General features: G+C 37.2%; 1 protein-coding gene across 2 annotated transcripts; it reads left to right on the forward strand.

The window, feature by feature from the left end:
- The first annotated feature begins 1,125 nt into the window (after positions 1-1,125).
- Positions 1,126-7,996, forward strand: kazald2 (Kazal-type serine peptidase inhibitor domain 2). 2 transcript variants are annotated; one of them, XM_048165073.1, is made up of 5 exons: positions 1,126-1,182; positions 2,942-3,641; positions 4,943-5,103; positions 5,349-5,496; positions 7,730-7,996. In XM_048165073.1, the coding sequence occupies exons 2-5, from the start codon at positions 3,161-3,163 to the stop codon at positions 7,849-7,851; spliced, it is 912 nt and encodes a 303-aa protein (XP_048021030.1). In that variant the 5' UTR covers positions 1,126-1,182; positions 2,942-3,160; the 3' UTR covers positions 7,852-7,996. The 2 variants fall into 2 exon arrangements, with proteins under 2 accessions (XP_048021030.1, XP_048021029.1); XM_048165072.1 differs by lacking the exon at positions 1,126-1,182 and having other exon boundaries at positions 2,050-3,641.
- Positions 7,997-24,696: the final 16,700 nt, after the last annotated feature.

The following is a 24,696-nucleotide window of genomic DNA, read 5'->3' on the forward strand; positions in this document are numbered from 1 at the left end:
GAGGTAAGAAGTGAATGAGATCTGCTCGCCACAGCTAATCAATATTAATGATGGATTATTTACAATTAACAATGGGCCCTTAATGGCTGCCTAATTGTTTGTTTTGGCTTAACGTGGCGAGGTGAGAGAAGCAGATAAACTAAGGACATTAGTGAGAGAGAGGAGCTAAATGCCTTCTCACTTTCTTTCACAGCACAGATAAGCTCATTTGTAATGAGGCTGTTTTGTTTTTCATGCAGGGCTCCAACAACAAATCTGGACCAACTACTGAATGGTTGTTTTTAGCCCCATGAAATCAAAATGAGAGTTTCTCAGATAACAGGAAATGTTCTCAGAACTTTATACGATCTGGCAAGGTTCTCTCAAAGTTATGAACAATTTGCAGTAATGTTGTTCAAAGTTATCTGGTCTTTAATAATGTTCTCAAAACGTCAGCACAAAAATGATATTTATAAATTGTTCATTGAGCATTTTTTCCCCCCTGAAACGTCTACTGTTTTTTAAATGTTATTACATTCAGAAGTAACATTCCCATAATTTCTGAAGAATGATAAAATTAAATGTTTCTTAATGTTCACATACATTTTTTTTAACATTTAAGAAACTGGACATTTTGAACATTCATTATTTAATGTTTTCATTATTTAATGAAACATTAGCGTAACATTCTTAGAATGGCTTCTATGTTACTATATGCTTGGTACCATTACTTGTATGTCACCGTGTTGGTTTATTGCTTCTGCTTGTATTAATCATTTGTACATCAAGCATCGGAGCACAGATGAATTAGTGTGTCGAATCTGCTGTTCGGAGCGCCAAAGTCACGTGATTTCAGCCGTTGGCAGTTTGACACGCGATCTGATTCATGATTCGACACACTGATTCATCTGTGCTCCGATGCTTCCTGAAGCAGTGTTTTGAAATCGGCCATCACTAAATAAGTCGTTATTTTGTTTTTTTGGCGCTCCAAAAATATTCTCGTCGCTTTATAATATTAATATTGAACCACTGTACTCACATTAACTGATTTAAATATGTTTTTAGTACCTTTATGGATCTTGAGAGAGGAAGTGTCCATTGCTCCCTATGGAGGCCTCACGGAGCCATCGGATTTCAACTAAAATATTTTAATTTGTGTTCTGAAGATTAACGAAGGTCTTATGGGTGTGGAACGGCATGAGGGTAAGTAATAAATGACATTATTTTCATTTTTGGGTGAACTAACCCTTTAAAATGCACAGTCTTTCTCTTATAAGAAAACAGACAAAAAAAATGTTCAAGATTAATCTTACGCATATTTTTGTACAATTTGATGCTTTTAAAATATTATGGCAAATCTTCCTTTTTCTATAGGAAATAATAAGAAAACTATATTCATCAAGCATTGGCTCTATAAAGAAAAAATAAAGAATCAAGCACAAATTCAACGTTAAATTCAAATGCAAATCTAGTCCAATTTCAATTACATCGACATGGTCAAAAAATGTAGTTTAAAAGCTCATGTGGTCGAATGAATTTGAACAGCGCTACTCACCTTTCAATCAACCGCTGCACAAGGTTTAAACTTAGCCAGTTACTAATGTTGGGGAACAGCAAGTTACTTTGAGTGAAAAGTAATGTGTTACAATATTGTGTTACTGCATTAAGTAATTGCATTACTTAGTTACTTTTTGTGTGTTACTTTTCTGACCTATGCTGGGCTTGCTTTGTTTTTAATAAAGAAAAGAAAATAAGACAAACGTAAAGGCCCTTTCACACCATAAGTGAAATGCAAAAGGAAATGCAAATTCACTCCTGTACAGTAGAGGGCGCAGCTCAAACAAAGCTTTCAGCTGTGCTGCTTTTTTAGATTGCAGAACAGGATGCAGGAGAAGAAAGTTCAACACTCTTACTTCAGTAATAAGAACAAAAAATCATTTTTGCTTAGTATGGTTGAATTGGATCATCGAAGGTCAGCAGCAAAGACATTGCTTAATAAAGTGAGATTAAATGCATAAAGTATATTTGTGTTATTTAACATTTAATTATTGCAGGTTTGTGTAATATTCTAAGTTTGCATTTCACTGTTTTTACTCATTTCGAGGAATACTGAATCTGTTTTAATGAACTACAATAACCACAATTACACAGCGCACACAATACCTCCGATTTCGCTCAACATCGGGACAAATGGGAAAACAAAGTAACTTTGCGTTATTTATTTGAAAAAGTAACTCAGATATTTTGTTGTAAATTTAAAAGTAATGCTTTACTTAACTAGTTACTTGAAAAAGTAATCTAATTACATACGTGCTTGTTATGTACTTGTTACGTGCAGCCTTAAATGACTGTTCAATTGAAATGATATCAACAGTTTGACAGAGGTCACGTGAATCTTAAGTTATCACATGCACATCACTAACTGAGCATTTTGCCAGCAACATCATTTTTTTTCACGCTTCCTTATTTTCTCATGTGATTGGCTCAAAAAAATGGGAACGCTAATGGATAGTTTTGTATAGGTATATTAGAAGACCTTGATTGTACCAGTGAGCTACAGGCACTCAACTACACAAATTAACTCACTTTACTTAAAACATTACTTACAAAGCATTCAGGTCACAGTACCTGATGGGAGACAATCACAGTTTGAGAAAAAAAATCAGATAGTACCTGAGAGCAGGTTTATGAGGGTTACTTTATGACACTTTCTGTTGACTCTTCCAGTTTGGTTAAAAAAACCATGATTTCAAACCACGGTTTCACCCCCCACCCCAACTCAAAATTGAGCATTTTGATTGGATGTTGTGCATCTCCCTGCTCACACCTTTTTTACACTTTTGTTTGGCAAATGGGGGGAGGCACCCTGCAGTTTAAGAGGGGGTCACCGAAGTTAGAGCTGCCTCTGTGTTTTTTTTCCCACCTTCGTGCTCATTCAGTATGTTGCACTTTTGTGACACAGGAACACACTTTATCGGGATACTTTAAGGACTGCACAGAGACGAAAACCTGGAAACAGTATTTTGGTATTTTTTCAGGCATAGTGAATAGTGAAGACCACTCGTGTCCCTCAAGAGTCTATTTGTTGGCCTTCTGCACTGACATAAAAGCTTCTTCTACTATCTGAGACAAGGACTTTTTCATCTTTTTGGTGACTTTAGCCAGTATAACCATACGAACAATGGCTTATTTACTAGTTATACTAGTACTGATGCTGGTTTCAGTATCCGAGCCATTCCATCTGGAGCGCCTGGGTCGTTTTGACTGGCAGAAGAGCCTTCGACCAGGTGAGGGATGCCCTAAAAAGTGCCACCCTGAGAGGTGCCCAGATGTTAGGCAGCTGCAAGGCTGTCCAGCCGGGCTTGTTCGTGACCAGTGCGGGTGTTGCTGGGAATGTGGAAACGACGAGGGGCAACTGTGTGACCCAGAGCCCCGGTCCGGGTCTACTTTCTACGGGCGCTGTGCTGAAGGTCTGCGCTGCAGAGCTCCTCGAAGAAACCCCACAGGTGAGCCCAGAGCCGTCTGCGTGTGCAGCAAGCAGGAAGCACTCTGCGGTTCTGATGGAAAGACATTTAAGAATATATGTCAGTTTCGGGCAGCCCAACACAAGCAAGGCAAAGGTCAGACGTTGACAATGGTGCACCCTGGACCCTGCAAGACAAGTGAGTATCTCTAAACAAACTCTGATATATATATATATTGTAATCCCCATTATTCTCAATGGGAATTTTCATTACTGCAACTTTTTACAGTGCATTTAACTTTATTACAATAAATACAATATTGTAAAACATTTTTATTTTATTGTATTTAAAATATACAATATTGTAATACAATATTTCAATTACGGCACAACAAATATACCACACTCTAAAAATGCTGGGTTGTTTCAACCCAAATTTGAGTCACACATGGACAAACCCAACCATTGGGTTAAAAATGTAATAAAAGAATTTAACCCAACTGTTGGGTTTGTCCATTTTTGACCCAAATTTAGTTTGAAACAACCCAGCATTTTTTTAGAGTGCATGATAAACACTTTACAATTCATATATTTTAAATATTAAAAATTCTATTATATTTAAATCTTAAAAATTCTATTATTAGGCTATATATTCACATGAGAATGTTGAGAGAATTGTGCATTAAGATAAGGATAATTTGGTAGGGGTGCTTAACTGTCATAAATATAAAGTCACAATGCAAAAAAATGGTCCTTACACAGGCTCGGCAAAATACAATTTCTTTCTTTTGCTTTTTGCCATAAATGTGACCAGGACATGTCTTGACATACATTTACCCTTCTAAAGGTCTGCAAACATTTGATTTTTAGTCATACTTGACTTGTTTGCTCAGCTACCTCACCTAAAGCAGCATCATTTTGATATGAATACATCTGCTAATGTAAATGTATATATATATAGATGTAAATGTCCTCTCGGGAGGAACCATTGTCATGGATAAAGTCTGAGTGCCAACATAATCACCTCATTTAAAAGTTTTGTCATGGAAAAGGCCAAATGAAAACCCATTTGTTCAGCTGTGGGAATGAAAATTCAGCCATTAGGTTTGTATTTACCTTACCGTCATGTTTATGATTAGCAGCTCGTAAGTGTCCAATCTCGCACCTTAAAATAATTAACCAAGCTAACCAAACACAGCACAAATGGCTACTGCAAATACAGAAGCTGGTGTGAAAGAACCATCCAGTAGCAGAGATTTGCTTTGGGATGCTTTTCAACTTAAAATATGAATGTGTTATGTTTTATTTGACTAATTAAAACTCTCACTATTCCTTAATCCCTTCCTATTCTAGCTTGTACTATTTTGAACAATGACTAAAACTTTGTATTACTAGCACTTCTCATGTTTTTTGATGAATCGCTTGTAACTTGCTTTAATAAATATAAATGTAATTAATTCATCTAAAGTTCAAAGTTTCAATCTTCTGCAAACTTTACAGAACCAGTTATCACTTACGCTCCCCGTGACATCGTCACAACCAAAGGAAGTGATGCTATCTTTTCCTGTGAGGTGTCGTCGTATCCACTGGCCTCCGTCCAGTGGAGTAAAGAGGGGGATGTTATTTCTTTTCCTGCTGATGATTCGAGCACGGCTGTACAGGTATGTGAACATACAAGTGAACATTAAAACATTAAAAAAATACAAACTGTCATCAGAAATGCAAGGTCTGCATACTCACATATTTAGTATTTTTCATTGCATTTTCCATCTAATTGAAGCTTCAGCAGACAAACACATAGTTAGACAGATAAATGCTCACACCAGGTTTTCATTCTAGTCACATTCTCTCACAGACAGTGCTTGTTTTGTTAAATGCGCAATGGTGTGCGTTTCTGTAATTACAGGCTCGTGGAGGTCCTCGGAGGTTTGAATTGACCGGCTGGCTCCAGATTCAAAGAGTCGGCCCGAACGATGCAGGTGTGTACACATGCACCGCCAGGAACGCCTTCGGAGAGGTGTCTGCCTCCGCCAGATTACAGGTTACACATGGAGGTATGTCTGAGAACACACTCATTCATGGCCTTTTAGAAAACGAGGTCAGAGGTGAACAAGCTGAAAAAACATGATTGTTGGGGCTGCTTCCACACACTCACAGACACAAACCCCAATGTTTATTTGTTTTACACACACCCTTATACCCAGAGGAATATGTTATTGTTCAGAAGTTGCTTGTTCATAACTCAGGAGACTTGCTTAAGTATATCAACAATGTGTCTCCTAAAATTCCTTGGGAGAAATAAAAACAGCCACAAATGAGTCCAATGTTGATGGTACCGCATAACTCAGGTAGTTTGATTTTGGAAGAATATGATGGCAAATTTAGTTAATTTTTAAGATCTCTGACTATTTTGGTATCTAACACAGTTTGAGACCAGGGTTGCCAGGTTTTCACAACAAAACGTGCCCAATTGCTACTCAAAACTATCCCAAAACTAGCCCGTTCACGTTCTGGGGGTAAAATCTGGTTTCCCCTGGTAAAAGTCACATCCCAGGGGCTAAATATCATGTTATTTGGGGTCACTTCAACCCGCAGACACGAAAAACAACACTGTTAAAGTAGCCCAATTCCTCACGAAAAGCACAGACTTGGCAACACTGTTTGAGATCCTGTCAAAGTTTACTGGATAAATCAGCATTTTTGAACGAATCGCTTGAGTGAATAATTCAATGACAAATCTATCTATCTATTGACTCATCCTCCATTCTCGATTTATGGATTTAAAATATTTGAAAGACACCAGGTTGTGTAGCTTCAATTTCTTTTGAAGAAAGTTCAGATTTCCTCTTAATTTAGTCTGTGTAGGAGAAAAATATATTAAATTATACTATAGAACACATTTGCAATTTTTATTTCTTATGAATAACCAGTCTCATGTTAGTTGACCAGTATTTATCTTCTGCAATCATGCAAGTTGATATCCTCATCTAAAGATATCCTCATGAAAAGTATTTTTACACTGCAAAAAAATGATTTTCTTCTTCAGTGTTTTTGTCGTTTTCCAGTACGAATATCTATTATTAAATCAGGGACTTCAAGAAAACAAGAAAAATACACCAGTGGTGTAGGAAAAAGAAGTGAAGACAAGTTTATTTTTCTTACCTCACTGGCAGACATTTTGTAGTGTCACTTAATTTTTTATAGATTTTTCAGAAACCAAGACTTATCTTGTGTCAAATGTATCTTGATTCAAGAATGTTAAAGTATTTGTACTGGAAATCAAACAATAAATACTGAGGAAGAAAATCATTTTTCAAATCAAAACACTTTTGCAGTGCAGCAGGCTATTTAACCTAATGCAGACAACAAACATTCATTTCCCTTTAATTTGAACATTTTTCTTGTTTTAACATTGAAAAATATCCATCTGAACTGCAGCGAGAGGTCTGTCAGGTTGTTCATGTTCTCTCTGCGGTCTGTGGCGTGGTCAGAAAAGACATGCGAATGCACCAACAGTGGGAGCTGATCGATTCGCATTCGCTACTATCAAAGCTTATCATCTCCTCATGGCTAAAGGTGAACTTGGCCTTCCGAGAATCCGACAGCGCTTACGATAACCGTACACCAGTCGAGGGCTTTCTGCAGCGGCAACGTAAAGGCTGGTGATGACAGGAGGTCGAGAGGGCCCTAGATGGGGGGAGATTTGGAAGGGAAAGGGAGAAGGGGTGGAAGGGCTTGTGTATTATGTGGCAGGTCGTTGCTGTGACTGTCTGGCTGTTATCTCTTTCTCTGGGGGGTCTGCTCCTTTATCTGCACCACCAGTGCCTGCTCCCCCATCCCTCATTTCCCGGAACGTCCCGACTGCATTGAACTCTGGGATAGGTGGTAGTGAAAGGTGACTCTGGACACAGGACAGACCTTTTTCCTATAGGTTTAGAGAGAAAAACAGAAAGAGAAGATTTAAATATATCACGCAGGACATTATGGGCATATTGAGAAAACGCTGAGCTTTCTCAAAATGGTCAATTGTAGACGTGCTGCTTTTTATTTAGTGTATTAATTAATAGATCCTCTTAGCATGCTGGCTGTTCACTGCATTTTCACTCTGTTAATTAAAAAGCATCTACTAAAATTGTATTATTATAGTATATTACTGTATACTAATTATATTAGCCTATATTAAATAAATGAAGGAAAAAAAAAACTTTTTAAAAGATTGCATATTTATGATGCATCATAAATAATTAATGCAATGAATCAAATTTTTTCCCCCTTTATGTTTTCCAGGTTCTCAGCTGAACAAAGAGTTCCGGCAGAAAGAAAACGGGGGTTATAGAATATCAGGTGAAGAGGAGAATGTCGATGATGAAGATTACGAAGGCCAGCCGAGTGGATATATGTATTTGTGACATATAGATATTATAAAAACATAGCATTTAATCACAGATGTTTCAAATGTAAGCTCAATGTATACTCTTTTTTTCTTTTGCCCTCTATGTGTGGGCGTTGTATATAAATCCAAATAATTTCTATTCACTTTTGAGAATTGTACTTAAAAATAGAACTTAATTAAATAGTTGATTTACTCATTGAGTCCTTTATTGTTCATAATGCATGTCAGAAAATACAGTATTTGCAATGTGGTCTGTTTAGTAGGGGTGTAACGGTTCTCGGTAAAAAAATAAAAAAAAAATAAAACCGTACCGTACCGTTCGGCACACACTTGCACCGCGGTTCATCTCATATCTGATGATGCATACGCATCTATAATATGTTTTGTTGAAAATAAATAAAACAGACAGGGTTAGGCTAATGTATGTTTCAGTCGATGGATATGCATTCTGGCTTCCCACAACATTACAACAAGAGTGATGATCAAAAAACGTGGATAAAACAGTCACTCTTTGTAAACTTTTTTTCAAAATATCGAATATGAGCATTTATGCCATCATCAGCCAGGGGCTGATAGCGCACGAGTCCAGGTGAGACCTGAACAGCACACATATTTAGGAGGCTCTATTGACAGAAATGCAATTTAATATACATAATGAACCGTTATGTTTTTATTACCTTAGAATGAGCTATTTTTTATCTACATACACCACGGGTCCCCTAACATGTTAAGTCACCAATTTGCGCCGGCATGTTTCTACAGCAGCCCTAAATGGACAAACACTCTACAGAGTGCGTTTGCTTGGCTAGCTACTCTCTGCAGTCTCAGATGACATCTTTGTCCTGTGTCGGCCACCATAGCTTCTCTATATTGCAATTCGCAACCTCACCGCTAGATGCCGCTAAAATCTACACACTGCACCTTTAAACTAAACCAAAGACTATAGAATAACACAAGACGTGTCACTCGTATTGTTTTGAATGGGAGAAAGTGTAACGCGCAATATGGCGGAATAAGTCCCGCCTTCTAAATAAGAGCCAATCGCCGACTGGTAAAGTCATCGCGTCACTTCAGCGGCCGTAAGAATCACCGGTTTAGAAACAGTCAGACGCCCAAAGAGACGCGCATTTAGGTCTGCGCATGCGCATTAGCTTGATCCAGCCTGAAAAAAATAATGATTCGAGCGTTTAGAAACTAAATTTATGAGCCGGTTGTTGTTAGATTTCATTGGTGATTTCAAATATGAAATTTAATCGTAAGGTTGGCGAACAGTTTTGGAGAATTTGATGTTTCCCCATTCAAAGAGATTGCATGATGCCCTGGATGCCCGAGAGGCGTTTCAAAGATGGCCGCCGAGTGAAATTACTTGTCTTAAAGGGACTTTGACTAAACTCATTTAAGCCATGCCAATTTAAACATTCGAGTGCAAGACGTGAAAGAAAACTCAAATATTGAGTTCTCTTTCAAGTCTTGCACTTGAACGGACAAATTTACACAAAAATTATGCCAACATGCTCGTCTTGGCAAGTAGCTATACTTAAATTAACTTAAACATTCAAGAAAGAATGTATGTATTCAGTATCAGTGTACTTTATCTGTGTATTATATCTTAAAGTGACAGTAGCCTAATATTCCTGCTGTCTGTGTGTGTTTTTTTATGTCAGTCTGCCAACAAAAGACAAGGAAATCACTCATTGCTCTTGACTAAATAGCTTTTGTAACTTTATAATTATTAATGATTAATCTTTATTTAATTTATACAGTGAAGATTACATGCAGTGTTGTTTTACATTTGATTAGCTTTATTCAATTTCTGTACCTGAAAAGTACTATTAGTAGCGTTGTCAAAAGTGACGCATCAATGACGCTCTTCACCGAGCGCTCCTGCTTTCAAATTCAAACACTTCTGTGTGCTTTCAAATGGTCCCGTAAATCATTGTAGCCAATCACAGACATATCTAATGAGCGCGTGAACACAAAGGCCAATCAGTGTTTACGAACCCACTCAACAGCGCTCAAAGCATCACATTTTTTAAATTTCAGTACCGCGGTCGGTACTTACCTGAAAAACCTGAAAAGCACTGTTTATTAGGGCCCGAGCACTGATGGTGGGAGGCCCCTACTGGAACTGCTCCGTTTCTTATTATTATTCTTCCGCTTCTGGCAAATTAATCGCTTTTTTGAGAGCCTAAACATGCTCAAAAACTCATGAAACTTTGCACACGCATCAGAAATGGTGAAAATTTACGTCTGTTATGGGTTTCAGAATTAGGTGTGACAAAATGGCTCAATAGCGCCACCTACAAAATTTCAACGAAGTGCCCCTCACGCTATGTTTCACGTACAGGTATGAAATTTGGTACACACATGTAACAGCCCAATCCCTACAAAATCGGAAAACCAACAGGAAGTGAGATATTTAGAATTTTCTCTGCAAAATGTGTGCAATTTTTGCCATTTCCATACATTGTACTTTCTCTTCCTACAGCTTTAATCAGATCAACATCATATTTGGTCAGTCTAATCTAAAGGCCTTTGCAACGTTAAAATGCGAAGATCTTGAGTTTTCACTGAAGGGCATGTCCGTGGTGGCCTGACAAAGTTTGATGTTTCGCCATGAAACAGGGAGTTGTTGTAACTCGGGCATATTTAGTTAGTCATAGCGCCACCTGCTGGCAACAGGAAATGACATGCTTTACACTGTAATTCACTCACAGAAACACATTTCAATATGCCAAGAAGTACCAAACATTCTAGAAACACGTTAAATCATGCAACACTTGGCTAAGTGCTAATGTTTGCGATTAACGGCACGAAACAGGAAGTTGTTTTAACTCAGGCATAAAATGTCTGATCTGCTCCAAACTTCACATGTTTTAAAATAGTCCTTTCCTGAAGACATCAACATGCCAATATTCAGTTATAGTCAAAGCGCCACCTGCTGGCAGCAGGAACTGTGGTGCATCAAAATAACTTTGCCATATTTCTCCTCTATTTATCAGCTTAAATGAATATCAGCCACTGTTCACAGTTTTCTTAAGGCCACAGGGTGGAGGTGAGCCCGGGTGCGAGGGCCCTTTCATCACTGCTTGCAGCTTTCATTTTATTTGTATCTTTGCTCTACTGTATTTATTTATGCTGTTTCTTGTAGTTTGATAATTTGTTCTTATTTTCTTGATTTTTATTTGACAGTAGACCTTTTTCCCTGAACATAGCGAACAGTATCAAAACCATGATACCATGACATCTTTAAAAGCCAAAAAAAAAAAAAAAAAACAGCTATCGATGCTGCTATGGTATGCATTTACCCTGAACCCATTCCCTGCTTTTGAATAAAACATCAGCAGTGTTACTCCTCAATTCTGGCTTCTCAAAGACGCTCAGCGAAAAAAGAAAAAAAAGCACCCAGGTTAAGTTGTTTGAAAGCTCTGGTATTAAGAGGCGTTTTACACTTAAGAAGTTGGTTTCGCTGGGTTTTCTCTTCCCTCCCGTATTGATTGATGCTTAGCTATCAATGCATAATAGAAAAGCACTCAGGACAAATGTGGGGTTATGGCCTTCCAGGGAGAGAGCAGACCAGGCTGTTTCTCAGCGCCATTATTGCCCCATAAAGGATCCCCGGGGAGGGACAAGTTCCTCACATCAGCACACACCAAATACCCAATTAAAAAAGAAGACCTTTAAATTCTCTCCTCTTTCCTGGGCAGAAATCAATCAGAATTCAATCTGTTCGGCTAGGATTCCGACAGGCCAGGTAATTGCTCACCAGAGCTCAGATAGGTGACAACAGCTTCGAGGGGAGACGGCGAGCCAATCAGGTGTTCGCTTTCAGCGCCGCTACCGTCGGTGAGAAAGCAATGATACCTAACGAAAGCTTATCTATACGCTTTCAGGATGCCTTTTATTTTTAGACTCCTGGTGGCAGGTGAGGACTTTCTTTTATAGGCATCAGGTAAGCGATACGACTTCAAGCTTTCAAATAAACGGATCATTTAAAGTAAGTGGCTCTCATAAAAGCTCTTTGAAAATGAATTCCAATTTGGAATGATTTGTACTCCAAGAGGCGTTTGTTGGGGAGCGCGCAACACCATTGGGTTGAAACTGGGAGAGAGAGAGATGGATGAAGATGTGATATGGAGTTAGAAGAATGCAATTAAAAGCTGAATCATTCTCACTCCAGCGTAACTCTATCCGTTGAGATGAGAGCCGAGCCTCTTTCTCATGGCTGTATTTGTGTGGATAAAGCTCTCCCCTGGCCCTCGTTTTAGATTCGCGCTTAATGATTCCCTCTCCGATGGGAGAGAGTGGGCTGCTGTCAGGATGGGAGACGCGATCCGGACGCAGCAGTGCCCGAGTCCCTCTGGCCGGCAACACCATGTGCAGGGGTCAGCCGAGGTCAGAGGTCATGGGCAGAGAGCTAGGATTAATGGACATCTCAATAAAATGCTGGGTCGGGTTACTAGTTGCTCAGCCTGAGCTAACACACACACACACACACACACACACACACACACACACACACACACACACACACACACACACACACTGTATTCTGGCCATTGTACATTATGTCATTTTAAAATATATTCAGAAGAAAAAAAGACATCAGGATTTATTTCATATAAAAGCATCAGCTGGACGATATAGAAAACTGAAATGAAAAGTGGAAAAAGAAACATGTGGAAAAGGCATTAGACTTAATGAACCAGTCATGACAGTGAATGAAGCATTTTAATATTGTGCTGGTCGATGGAAAAGACCATGAATATCCACAGGAGAGATGAACAGAGATCATATTGACTGCTGATGGTGAGTCTCTGAAGTAAAACAGACTCAAGCAAATAATTATTTAGCTGATTTTTATATATTTCAAACAGTACAAAACATTTCATAGACATGTGGAACTTAATAAATAAACTTCACTTATCCATTGAATATAATTAATTATATTTAATTCATTACTATTTATATATAATATAGCCTAGTTAAATTAAATGTGATTATATTAATTAGTTTATTAAATAATTATGTTTCTGAAGCAAAAAAAAAAAAAAAAAAAAAAAATATATATATATATATATATTACATTTAAATAATATAGTAAATAATTAAATTACATTATATTTTATCTCTGTATCTGAAAATGTATTCAATAATTTTTATATTTATTTACCTCAGTGTGCTCATGTCATCGTGTCTGGAGAACGAAGCTCACAAAAAATAATAATAATCATGCAGTAATCATTAGCCTAGTGTATTTCTCATTTCTCATGCTTTAATAATACACACTTGGAGGAAAAGGCAAAGAAAAGTGGCAGAAATGCTTCATTAACACCATCAGGTGGCGCGTGCTGCTGTCTTATCTGCTCTCCGCTGGAACTCTCGCGAGAACACCGAGCCCTCTTAAAAGAACTCTCGCGAGAATTCCGTCCGCTGTTGGCGCTGCATTTAGGTGATGGATTGTGAGCGGCCTCATTAAGTCACGCAATGAGTGAAATATGTCTTTGTCTCCCCTTTGTCGCAAAGTAATAAAGGGATGCCGAATTCTTCAGCACAGCTGCACATTATTGCACAGCTCTCAGCTAAACGATTTTTTTTATCTCCTCTAATTGATAAATGACAGGATGAAAGGTTATTGTTGTCACACTAATTGGAGATGGCGGAGAATTACTAACGGGGCTCGTGCGTTTTCTGCCACGGCATTGAGTGGCACAGTCTGACTGGACTTTTCACAGCCAGCTGTTCATAGACCAGCCAATATGAAATATCCACATGGGTATTGAGGGAATATTAATTCTAGTGAATGAGCAACACTTGGGAAAAAAAGTATATTATTTAAAACAGTAAAATGGCGGTAAGATAAACATTGCATGTCACAATTACAAAATACAAGAACAACAATAGGCTAAAACTAACTTTTAGTGGAGACTGAGGCTAAATGTCACACTTTTTGTAGGATAGGCCATATATTTAATGGCATTTAAAGCTGCAGTCCCTAACTTTTTTTGGTTAAAAATGATCCAAAATCAATTTTTGAGCAAGTACATAACCAGCCAGTGTTCAAAACGATCTCATGATCTTAGCTCGACTCACAACGGTATAAGCTTGTAATAATGTTTTATAATAAGTGCAACATAGTGGATTTCCTGGGAAATTTGAGCATGCAGCAGTTCCTCTGTGCGTAATTACGTCACGTCCGTAAACAGAAATGAAGGAGTCCAGGCTAGTCGGTTTTATCACGTGAGGACGCAGCTGGTAGCGGATCATTTATAGCCTGTTCTCACAGCAGCTGAAATAATTAAACTTATCATTTTGATGGCGGATTGTAATCCAGAAAGGTAAAAATGACAATCATCAGTGACAACTGGAGATTCACCCGTAGTAAAAGCAAAAGACTTTGGTCTGTGGAGTGGCTACAGACATTGAAATCTACAGGTAACACTAATACACACTAAATACACATAGTCACGCAATGCTGATGTTGTTAACATTAACGATTTGAGAGCAAAGTATAACAGTAATAATAATTTGCACGGTTTGGCATGATCCGAGCTAAGCGATCGTTAGATTTAATCATCATTAGCAGCGTGATTTATTGTAGGCATAATGCTTTTTTCCTCAGTTGGTCTGAACAAAAGTGGCAGACATGTTACTTACTTGTTCAGATGATATTTTCCAGTGAAAATTCTTATATTGGTCATACTTTCAAGACGTAGAATCTGTGATTCTGAAGTACCGTATCCACACCGGTGCGGTGACTGACAGCAACCATTAGATTCATCCGCGCTGACGAGCTGTGCCGAGGCACAACGCACGTACAGATAACTGTTCCGCATATGACTGCAATTGCAGGTTTCAAACAAGAGATGGCGACAAAGAGGAAAAATCGCGGACTGCAGCTTTAAGTAAAATTAATACAGCAAAATAATGAATTAATCAGACCAGAAATGGTTTGAAACTAACACCCAAACCAATTTTGCAATTTGACCTTTGACTCCAAGCCTTATTGTTATTGAGATATAGCCCTGTGACTACTGTCTTTAAAAACATAACTTTATTCAAGCGCAGGAGAAAACCGAGCACTAATATAGTTTACAGTTTCAGTCTGATTTAAATCTTTATTCTTATCATGAACCGAATACAGTGCTTTGCAGAAATGGACTTCCATTTGCAGGAATGTATCATTTAACCCTTCTATTTTCCTCTCCAGAGAGCTACTCTTTCACTTAGCTTTTTTCCTGTGAAAGCAGGATTTGATTACTAAGGTAAGTAGTAAACATGCAGGTATTTTTCCATCTCAGCTTGTTCTGAGTTCAGGGCCTCCGAGTGCGTAGATGCAGCTCGTCTATGGCACTTTCACAGATCAGCTTTCACACAAACAAACCCTCAGAGGAACTATACACTATATGCAGGTAAATGTACAATGCCAGCCGAGCACGGCCTCAACAATCAGTGTTACGGATGCTTGTCATGTTCAAATTGGTCTATGCAAACACATCATCTCTTTTTGATGTCATTACCTTTGTGTTAATAACTATAAAACGTTTCTGAGGAATTCTTTAATGTTGAATAATGTGTATATATAGTCAAATGAATAGCATGGAATAATAAATATTAGCAGTATGCCTGTTAAAAATGTTATTGTGTTCAAAACAAATATACATAGTGATTAAGTAAAGCTGGCTAGGGTGTTACCAGTTTTCCTTGTTGCTTTAATCTTTTAGCAACACATTGAAGGAACATAATGCATTCAGTAACTGTACTAATAATCTATTTCATATTTCTCTTTAAAGTGACAGCTATACTCGTATTTCAAGCAACAGTATATTTGCTTTTGATGTGGATTATTAAAATCACACATGTTTTCTGCGTGCATTTTCATTTGGCCCACTCAGACAGCAGTCAGTGATTGACAGATGTATTGATCCCTAGAGAAGCTTTGTGACGGTGATGTGGCATATTTTTATTTACTGCCTGTCTTTAATCCAACCTAGCCACTGCTGACAGTACCGCCTGTCCTTTAAGACAGACACAGTGCCTATTGTGTGGAAATGGAAGTCTAGTGTTTGATATGTTGAGGATGCCATCAGGGGAAGCTGTCATGGGTTCGCCGGCAGGTACTGCATGCCACCAACATAATAAATCAACTGTCTAGTCATCCATTCATCCTTTTGGCAACTCTCTCTCAGCTTCTGTTCACTGTCATTATTGTTCATCAGAACCTTTCTTTCTTTCTTTCTTTCTTTCTTTCTTTCTTTCTTTCTTTCTTTCTCACAGTTATTAAACTGAACTGAATCAACACTGAACTGACTTGAGCTGAATAATGACACCATTGTCTTCTGTACAGCTGGTTTGCAGCAGAATTTGAACTTGTCTCATATTTGATGAAGTTTGCATCATTGTATTATTATTTTCCTGTTTATTACTGTGAAGCTGCTTTGAAACAATCTGTATTGTATCTGTATTGTAAGCGCTATACAAATAAAGGTGACTCGACTTACTTTCTTTCTTAATAAACATACAGATTTTTCCAGATTAATTTAATTTTCATTCAAGCTAAAACAATGCCTAAAACAGCTATTTGGCTGTTGATTAACATTATCCAATAGCCCACACAGTTCACGTTCCTTTTTTTGTGTGTGTGGCATTAAGGGCTGGTATCAACTCTGAAAAAGTTGATGCCACATGAATATAATAATAATAACAATAATACAATACAACAACAATAATAATAATAACAGAACATGGTGTCTTATTTTTATTATTATCATCGGAGTGCTACTCTGACATTATTTCACATACTTAGAAAAAAGATGGATATTATGTTTGTGGACAGTTGCTTCTAAGCATCTTACACTGCAAAATGACTATATGTAGAATTCAGAAACCCTTGTTTTTAGCGACACTGGTGGCCATTACGTGAACTGCCTATTGCTCGTGCACGCGCCCTTATGCAAACGTAAAGTACAAAAGACTGAACATGATTCATGGAAGCTTGTTTCCGCCACAAAATAAAAAATAAAAAAGGTAATTGCGACTTTTTTATCTCTCAATTCTGATTTTTTTCTCAGAATTGCAAAATATAAACTCACAATTGTATAATTTCAAGTTATAAAGTCAGAATTGCGAGTTATAATGTCAGAATTGCGTGATATAAAGTCAGAATTGCGTGATATAAAGTCAGAATTGCGATATAAAGTCAGAATTTCAAGTTTTAAAGTCAGAATTGCATGTATTAAAGTCAGAATTGTTTGATATAATGTCAGAATTGTGATATTAAGTCAGAATTACATGATATAAAGTCAGAATTGCATGTAATAAAGTCAGAATTGTGTGATATAAAGTCAGAATTAAGTTATAAAGTCAGAATTGCGAGTTATAATGTCAGAATTGCGTGATATAAAGTCAGAATTGCGATATAACGTCAGAATTTCAAGTTTTAAAGTCAGAATTGCAAGTTATTTACATTTACATTTACATTTATTCATTTGGCAGACGCTTTTATCCAAAGCGACTTACAAGTGAGGAATACAACAAGCGAGTCGTCATGACGAGGCAAATAGACAAGAAGTGCTCACAATAAAAGTTATAGGCAGTGCACAGATTATCCTAAACTACAATAGAGAGGGATTAGAGGAAGTGAAAGGATAGGAATAAGAAGTTTTTTTTTTTTTTTTTTTTTTTTTTTTTTTAAGATGAGGTTAAGTGCTCACGAAAGAGATGGGTTTTCAGCTGTCTTTTGAATATTGCCAGGGATTCCGCATTCCGGATGGAGGCAGGGAGATCGTTCCACCAGCAAGGAACAGTGAACGAGAACGTTCTGGAAAGTGATTTTGTGCCTCTCTGTGATGGTACCACAAGCCTTCGCTCCTTTAATGAGCGCAGGTTTCTGGTAGGAGTGTAGACTCGTAAGAGTGAGTGGAAGTAGGAGGGTGCTGAGCCTGTGGCAGATCTGTAAGTTATAAAGTCAGAATTGTGAGATATAAAGTCAGAATTGCGAGTTATAAAGTCAGAATTGCGAGTTATAAAGTCAGAATTGTGTGATATAAAGTCAGGATTTCAAGTTATAAAGTCAGAATTTCGAGTTATAATGTCAGAATTGCGTGATATAAAGTCAGAATTTCAAGTTATAAAGTCAGAATTGCATGATATAAAGTCAGAATTGCGAGTTATAATGTCAGAATTGCAATATAAAGTCAGAATTGTGATATAAAGTCAGAATTATGTGATATAAAGTCAGAATTTCAAGTTATAAAGTCAGAATTATGAGTTATAATGTCAGAATTGCGTGATATAAAGTCAGAATTGCGAAATAAAGTGAGAATTGCGTGATATAAAGTCAGAATTGTGTGATATAAAGTCAGGATTTCAAGTTATAAAGTCAGAATTGCAAGTTATAATGTCAGAATTGCGTGATATTAAGTCAGAATTGCATGATATAAAGTCAGAATTGCAAGTTATAATGTCAGAATTGCGTGATATAAAGTCAGAATTGCGATATAAAGTCAGAATTTCAAGTTATAAAGTCAGAATTGCATGATATAAAGTCAGAATTGCGAGTTATAATGTCAGAATTGCGATATAAAGTCAGAATTGTGATATAAAGTCAGAATTATGTGATATAAAGTCAGAATTTCAAGTTATAAAGTCAGAATTATGAGTTATAATGTCAGAATTGCGTGATATAAAGTCAGAATTGCGAAATAAAGTCAGAATTGCGTGATATAAAGTCAGAATTGTGTGATATAAAGTCAGGATTTCAAGTTATAAAGTCAGAATTGCGAGTTATAATGTCAGAATTGCGTGATATAAAGTCAGAATTGCGATATAAAGTCAGAATTTCAAGTTATAAAGTCAGAATTGCATGATATAAAGTCAGAATTGTGTGATATAAAGTCAAAATTCCGAGTTATAATGTCAGAATTGCGATATAAAGTCAGAATTGTGATATAAAGTCAGAATTATGTGATATAAAGTCAGAATTTCAAGTTCTAAAGTCAGAATTATGAGTTATAATGTCAGAATTGCGTGATATAAAGTCAGAATTGCGAAATAAAGTCAGAATTTCAAGTTATAAAGTCAGAATTGCGTGATATAAAGTCAGAATTGTGTGATATAAAGTCAGAATTTCAAGTTATAAAGTCAGAATTGCGAGTTATAATGTCAGAATTGCGTGATATAAAGTCAGAATTGTGATATAGTCAGAATTTCAAGATATAAAGTCAGAATTGTGTGATATAAAGTCAGAATTGCGAGTTATAAAGTCAGAATTGCGAGTTATAAAGTCAGAATTGCGAGTTATAATGTCAGAATTGCGAGTTATAATGTCAGAATTGCGATATAAAGTCAGAATTGCGAAATAAAGTCAGAATTTCAAGTTATAAAGTCAGATTTGCATGATATAAAGTCAGAATTGTGAGATATAAAGTCAGAATTGCGAGTTATAATGTCAGAATTGCGATATAAAGTCAGAATTTCAAGTTATAAAGTCAGAATTGCGAGTTATAAAGTCAGAATTGCATGATATAAAGTCAGAATTGTGTGATATAAAGTCAGAATTGCATGATATAAAGTCAGAATTGTGTGATATAAAGTCAGAATTTCAAGTTATAAAGTCAGAATTGCGAGTTATAATGTCAGAATTGCGATATAAAGTCAGAATTGTGTGATATAAAGTCAGAATTGCATGATATAAAGTCAGAATTGTGTGATATAAAGTCAAAATTTCAAGTTATAAAGTCAGAATTGTGTGATATAAAGTCAGAATTTCAAGTTATAAAGTAAGAAAAAAATATGCTTAATTGAAAGGGAAAAGAAGTTTACTTTTTCCTGTTTTAAACATGAAATCACTTAACTTTGATAAATTTTTATACTTACAAAATATCTGCCAGCAGGATAAGAAAACAACTTTAATTAATTTTTTTTTTGATAATTGTTTTAAGCATAAAATCAGTTAATTTTGATACTGTTTTCAAGACTTTATTTTGCATCTCAAGTAAACTAATTTTGATTTAAGAATGTTTAGATATTTGTACTGCAGAAAATGTTTGCAATATAAACAAAACTGGGTGTCTTTCTAAGATTTAATGCCATTGGAAAACTTGGACAAATCCATTGACTAGTTCCTCCTTAAATGTGCCAACTGTATCAACACAGTACTTTGCAAACACATTTGTTTCTAGGTAGACTGATAAAAATCTCCATTTCAGTCAGATCCCAACAATTTTCAATCAGATGGTCAGATGATCCTAACTGCAATGCATTTCAGGAAAGCCAAATCTCTGATGACATCACGCTGCTAGAATAAATCGTCGCTGGAAGCTACAGCAGGTGCTGAGGTTCATTGGTTATGGATGGGTATCTATCATTGCCTCTGGTCCTGAGCACTCTCAGAATTGCAGTAGGCCTACCTGTAGCGAGCGGCGCACTATCGCAGGGCTGAGAAACATTAACGTGAACATCAGTAATGCAGAATCAAACCTGTTGTGAGCCATCTCATCACAGACTGAAGCGAGCAGGATCATTCGAGAGTGATCGTCCTGTTTTATCACCTCCTATTCTCATTTCCAAACAATTATGCCTGACATAATTGCCAATATCCACAGCTGGGTTTCAATGGTTTTCAATGAGTTACCACATCACCAGCCATCTACAGTGAAGTAATAGTGCATCACATCAGAGGGGGTTTCGCCTTATGAGAAATAAAACTCTCGCACTAAAAGGACCTGTTGGGGACATCAGGATTTTGTAAACATGGCCGTTGGCGACATGCCGACGTGCTCTAATAGCTGGATTGAGGACGTGCACCAAGTTACAAAGCAGTGAATATATGCGGGTCTCGGTCCCAAGGCATTATGGGTAGAGAGCTGCATGATGGGACGTTAGAGCCCTTTGTGACAGTCACACAAGCACCTCTGTGTTTCTTTAGATGATGTAATCATAACACGAGCGACTGCAGGAGAAAGCGAAGAGAGTGAAAGTGAGAGAAAGACACCGAGGTCAATTTGGTCCAGTTTGCAGGCCCTCGTGTCATCTTTACCGAGAGTGATCCGAGAGAGGCGAAGAAAAGGAAGCGAGATGCAATCTGATTATCATCGAAGCAGAGACACGAGGACGATGGGCGTTTAATGCATAAATGCTGGAAAAAGTGATATTTTATTACAGCAAAAAGGCTTTCAAAAATTACAGGAAAAGGCTGGAAAATGTGTCTGCTTTGGATGGCACTAAAACCTGGTTTAACAGGGTCATAATTCACTTAAGTCTGATGGGTCCTGTTGTTCATACTCTCAAATGTGCTGCCCTGAAATCCTGATTTGATCAGCAGAAACTGCATTTTTGAGGAAAAACCACTTTGTTGCTATTACTGTGGTATTTCAAAGATGGATAAGAGCAAAAAAATTGCTTCTTCAAATTTCATTTTTTGATGTCCCATTCAATTGATCAGTTTATACTGTGAAAAACGACCATGTTTCCTTCCAAAGGGGACGGCCTTCTGTTACATGTGCTACACAAAGCAGAGCAATTAGATGAAAGGCGCTACATTTAAGATGATTTATGCCACGCATTATGTCCGTGGAAATCCCCATTCTCACTTTACACTCATATTTGCTTGAGAGAAAGGGAGATGTCAGACATTCCAACTGTGATAAAATAATTAGAACTATATGAGGAGAACATTAATTATTATGATGGCATCTATTTATATCAATTCTTTTGACAATGTTTATGAAAAGCAGATATGTTTTCAAACTAAGACAGCGTAAGGCTCATTAGACCAAACTTTAGAGGTTTTTGTTAAAACGCAATGATATTAAATAAAGCTAAACTGTTTAATGTGCAATAACGTGAAAAGACGTTTTCATTGGTCAGCCGTTGGCTAGCATCCCAACCAAACTCAGATGTGGGATACTCCCAGAGGCGAAAAAATACGGTGTGCAATATGCACTGCATAGAAATAAAAATAGCAATGCCATATCTAGTTTTGTTGGTGTGTCACTGTCAACAAAGAAATCCCCTGCAAACCAAATTCTGACAAATGATGCTATGTTTTACACATTTTCAACAATTACCAAAAAGATGCCGCAATGTTTGTCTGATGTCATACATGTGCATCTTGGCAAAATTACATTTCTGCACAAATTAGGAGTCTGACTTCAAGTAGGAAGTTGGAAATTCCGACTTAAATGGATAGTTCACCCAAAAATGAAAATTATCTAATAATTTACTCACCTTCAAGCCATCCTAGGTGTATATCTTCTTTCAGTCAAACAAACACAGTCGGAGTTATATTAAAAAATATCCTGGCTCTTCCAAGCTTTATAATGGGATTGAATGTTAACCGATATTTTGAAGCCCAAAAAGCGTATTATTCCATCATAAAAGTACAAACCCGATTCCAAAAAAGTTGGGACACTGTACAAATTGTGGATGAAAACAGAATGCAATGTTGTGGAAGTTTCAAATTTCAATATTTTATTCAGAATACAACATAGATGACATATCAAATGTTTAAACTGAGAAAATGTATCATTTTAAGGGAAAAATAAGTTGATTTGATATTTCATGGCATCAGCACATCTCAAAAAAGTTGGGACAAGGCCATGTTTACCACTGTGTGGCATCCCCTCTTCTTTTTATAACAGTCTGAAAACGTCTTGGGACTGAGGAGACAAGTTGCTCAAGTTTAGGAATAGGAATGTTGTCCCATTCTTGTCTAATACAGGCTTCTAGTTGCTCAACTGTCTTAGGTCTTCTTTGTCGCATCTTCCTCTTTATGATGCGCCAAATGTTTTCTATGGGTGAAAGATCTGGACTGCAGGCTGGCCATTTCAGTACCCGGATCCTTCTTCTACGCAGTATGTGGTCTGGCATTGTCATGTTGGAAAATGCAAGGTCTTCCCTGAAAGAGACGACGTCCGGATGGGAGCATATGTTGTTCTAGAACTTGGATATACCTTTCAGCATTGATGGTGCCTTTCCAGATGTGTAAGCTGCCCGTGCCACATGCACTCATGCAACCCCATACCATCAGAGATGCAGGCTTCTGAACTGAGCGCTGATAACAACTTGGGTTGTCCTTGTCCTCTTTTGTCCGGATGACATGGCGTCCCAATTTTCCAAAAAGAACTTCAAATTTTGATTTGTCTGACCACAGAACAGTTTTCCACTTTGCCACAGTCCATTTTAAATGAGCCTTGGCCCAGAGAAAATGCTTGCGCTTCTGGATCATGTTTAGATATGACTTCTTTTTTTCTTCGAGTTTTAGCCGGCAACAGCGAATGGCACGGTGGATTGTGTTCACCGACATACTTTTCTGGAAGTATTCCTGAGCCCATGTTGTGATTTCCATTACAGTAGCATTCCTGTACGCAATGCAGTGCCGTCTAAGGGCCCGAAGATCACGGGCATCCAGTATGGTTTTCCGGCCTTGACCCTTACGTACAGAGATTGTTCCAGATTCTCTGAATCTCTGGATGATATTATGCACTGTAGATGATGATAACTTCAAACTCTTTGCAATTTTTCTCTGAGAAACTCCTTTCTGATATTGCTCCACTATTTTTCGCCGCAGCATTGGGGGAATTGGTGATCCTCTGCCCATCTTGACTTCTGAGAGACACTGCCACTCTGAGAGGCTCTTTTTATACCCAATCATGTTGCCAATTGACCTAATAAGTTGCAAATTGGTCCTCCAGATGTTCCTTATATGTACATTTAACTTTTCCGGCCTCTTATTGTTACCTGTCCCAACTTTTTTGGAATGTGTAGCTCTCATGAAATCCAAAATGAGCCAATATTTGGCATGACATTTCAAAATGTCTCACTTTCAACATTTGATATGTTATCTATATTCTATTGTGAATAAAATATAAGTTTATGAGATTTGTCAATTATTGCATTCCTTTTTTATTCACAATTTGTACAGTGTCCCAACTTTTTTGGAATCGGGTTTGTAATCTACACAGCTCCAGTGGGTTAATAAAGGCCTTTTGAAGCGAAGCGATGCGTTTTTGTAATAAAAATATCCATATTTATAATTTTATAAACTAGAATCACTGGGTTTCATATGTGAGTCGAGTTCCAGTGGAAGAGTGAACTTTGACCTGACGCAGAGGATAGAGCAAAACAAAACACCGGTCATGAATTAGAGGTCTAAAACGAGAATTTTTAAAGAGAAATGTCGGAGGAGCTTGAGTTTGTTGCACAGCCATATTTGTTTGAACCGCCAGAGGTGTCTACTCTCATCTTACATCCTACGTCATTCACCGGGCCTCGACTTTCTCGTGAATGCGTGGATGGACGTTACCGGATGGACGTTATATTTATGATGGATGGATGCACTTTTTTGAGCTTCAAAATCTCAGGTACCATTCACTCCCATTATAAAGATTGGAAGAGCCAGGATATATTTAAATATAACTCTGATTGTGTTTGTGCCCAATTCTGATTCAAATCGAGAATGCCTTTTAAATTCCAATTCAGTTCTTGAATTTGAATGTAAGGAAGTCGATATCACTGTCATTTTTAACTAGCAATGTTTGTCAAAAAAAAAAAAAAAAAAATTGACTTGGAAAAGCCTTTAAGCTTCCATAGGCATAGACATATTATAGAATGATTTCTGAAGGATCATGTGACAATGAAGACTGGAGTAATGATGCTGAAAATTCAGCTTGCGCATTACAGAAAGAAATTAAATTTTTAACCAATATTCAAAGGAAAGCAGTTATTTTAAATATCAATCATATTTCACAATATTACTGTTTTACTGTATTTTTGATCAAATAAATGCAGCCTTGGTGAGTAAAAGAGACTTCTTTCAAAAACATGAAAAACTGACCTTAATCTTTTGAGCAGACAGACA

Source organism: Megalobrama amblycephala, linkage group LG17 (assembly GCF_018812025.1).
Source record: "Megalobrama amblycephala isolate DHTTF-2021 linkage group LG17, ASM1881202v1, whole genome shotgun sequence".
NCBI classification, from domain to species: domain Eukaryota; kingdom Metazoa; phylum Chordata; class Actinopteri; order Cypriniformes; family Xenocyprididae; genus Megalobrama; species Megalobrama amblycephala.

Bases quoted from the DNA above. Each gene is read 5' to 3' on its own strand.
- kazald2 (XM_048165073.1), top strand. From the start codon at position 3,161: ATGGCTTATTTACTAGTTATACTAGTACTGATGCTGGTTTCAGTATCC. The intron at 3,642-4,942 runs GTGAGTATCTCT...CAAACTTTACAG, and splicing joins CCCTGGACCCTGCAAGACAA to AACCAGTTATCACTTACGCT. The intron at 5,104-5,348 runs GTATGTGAACAT...CTGTAATTACAG, and splicing joins ATTCGAGCACGGCTGTACAG to GCTCGTGGAGGTCCTCGGAG.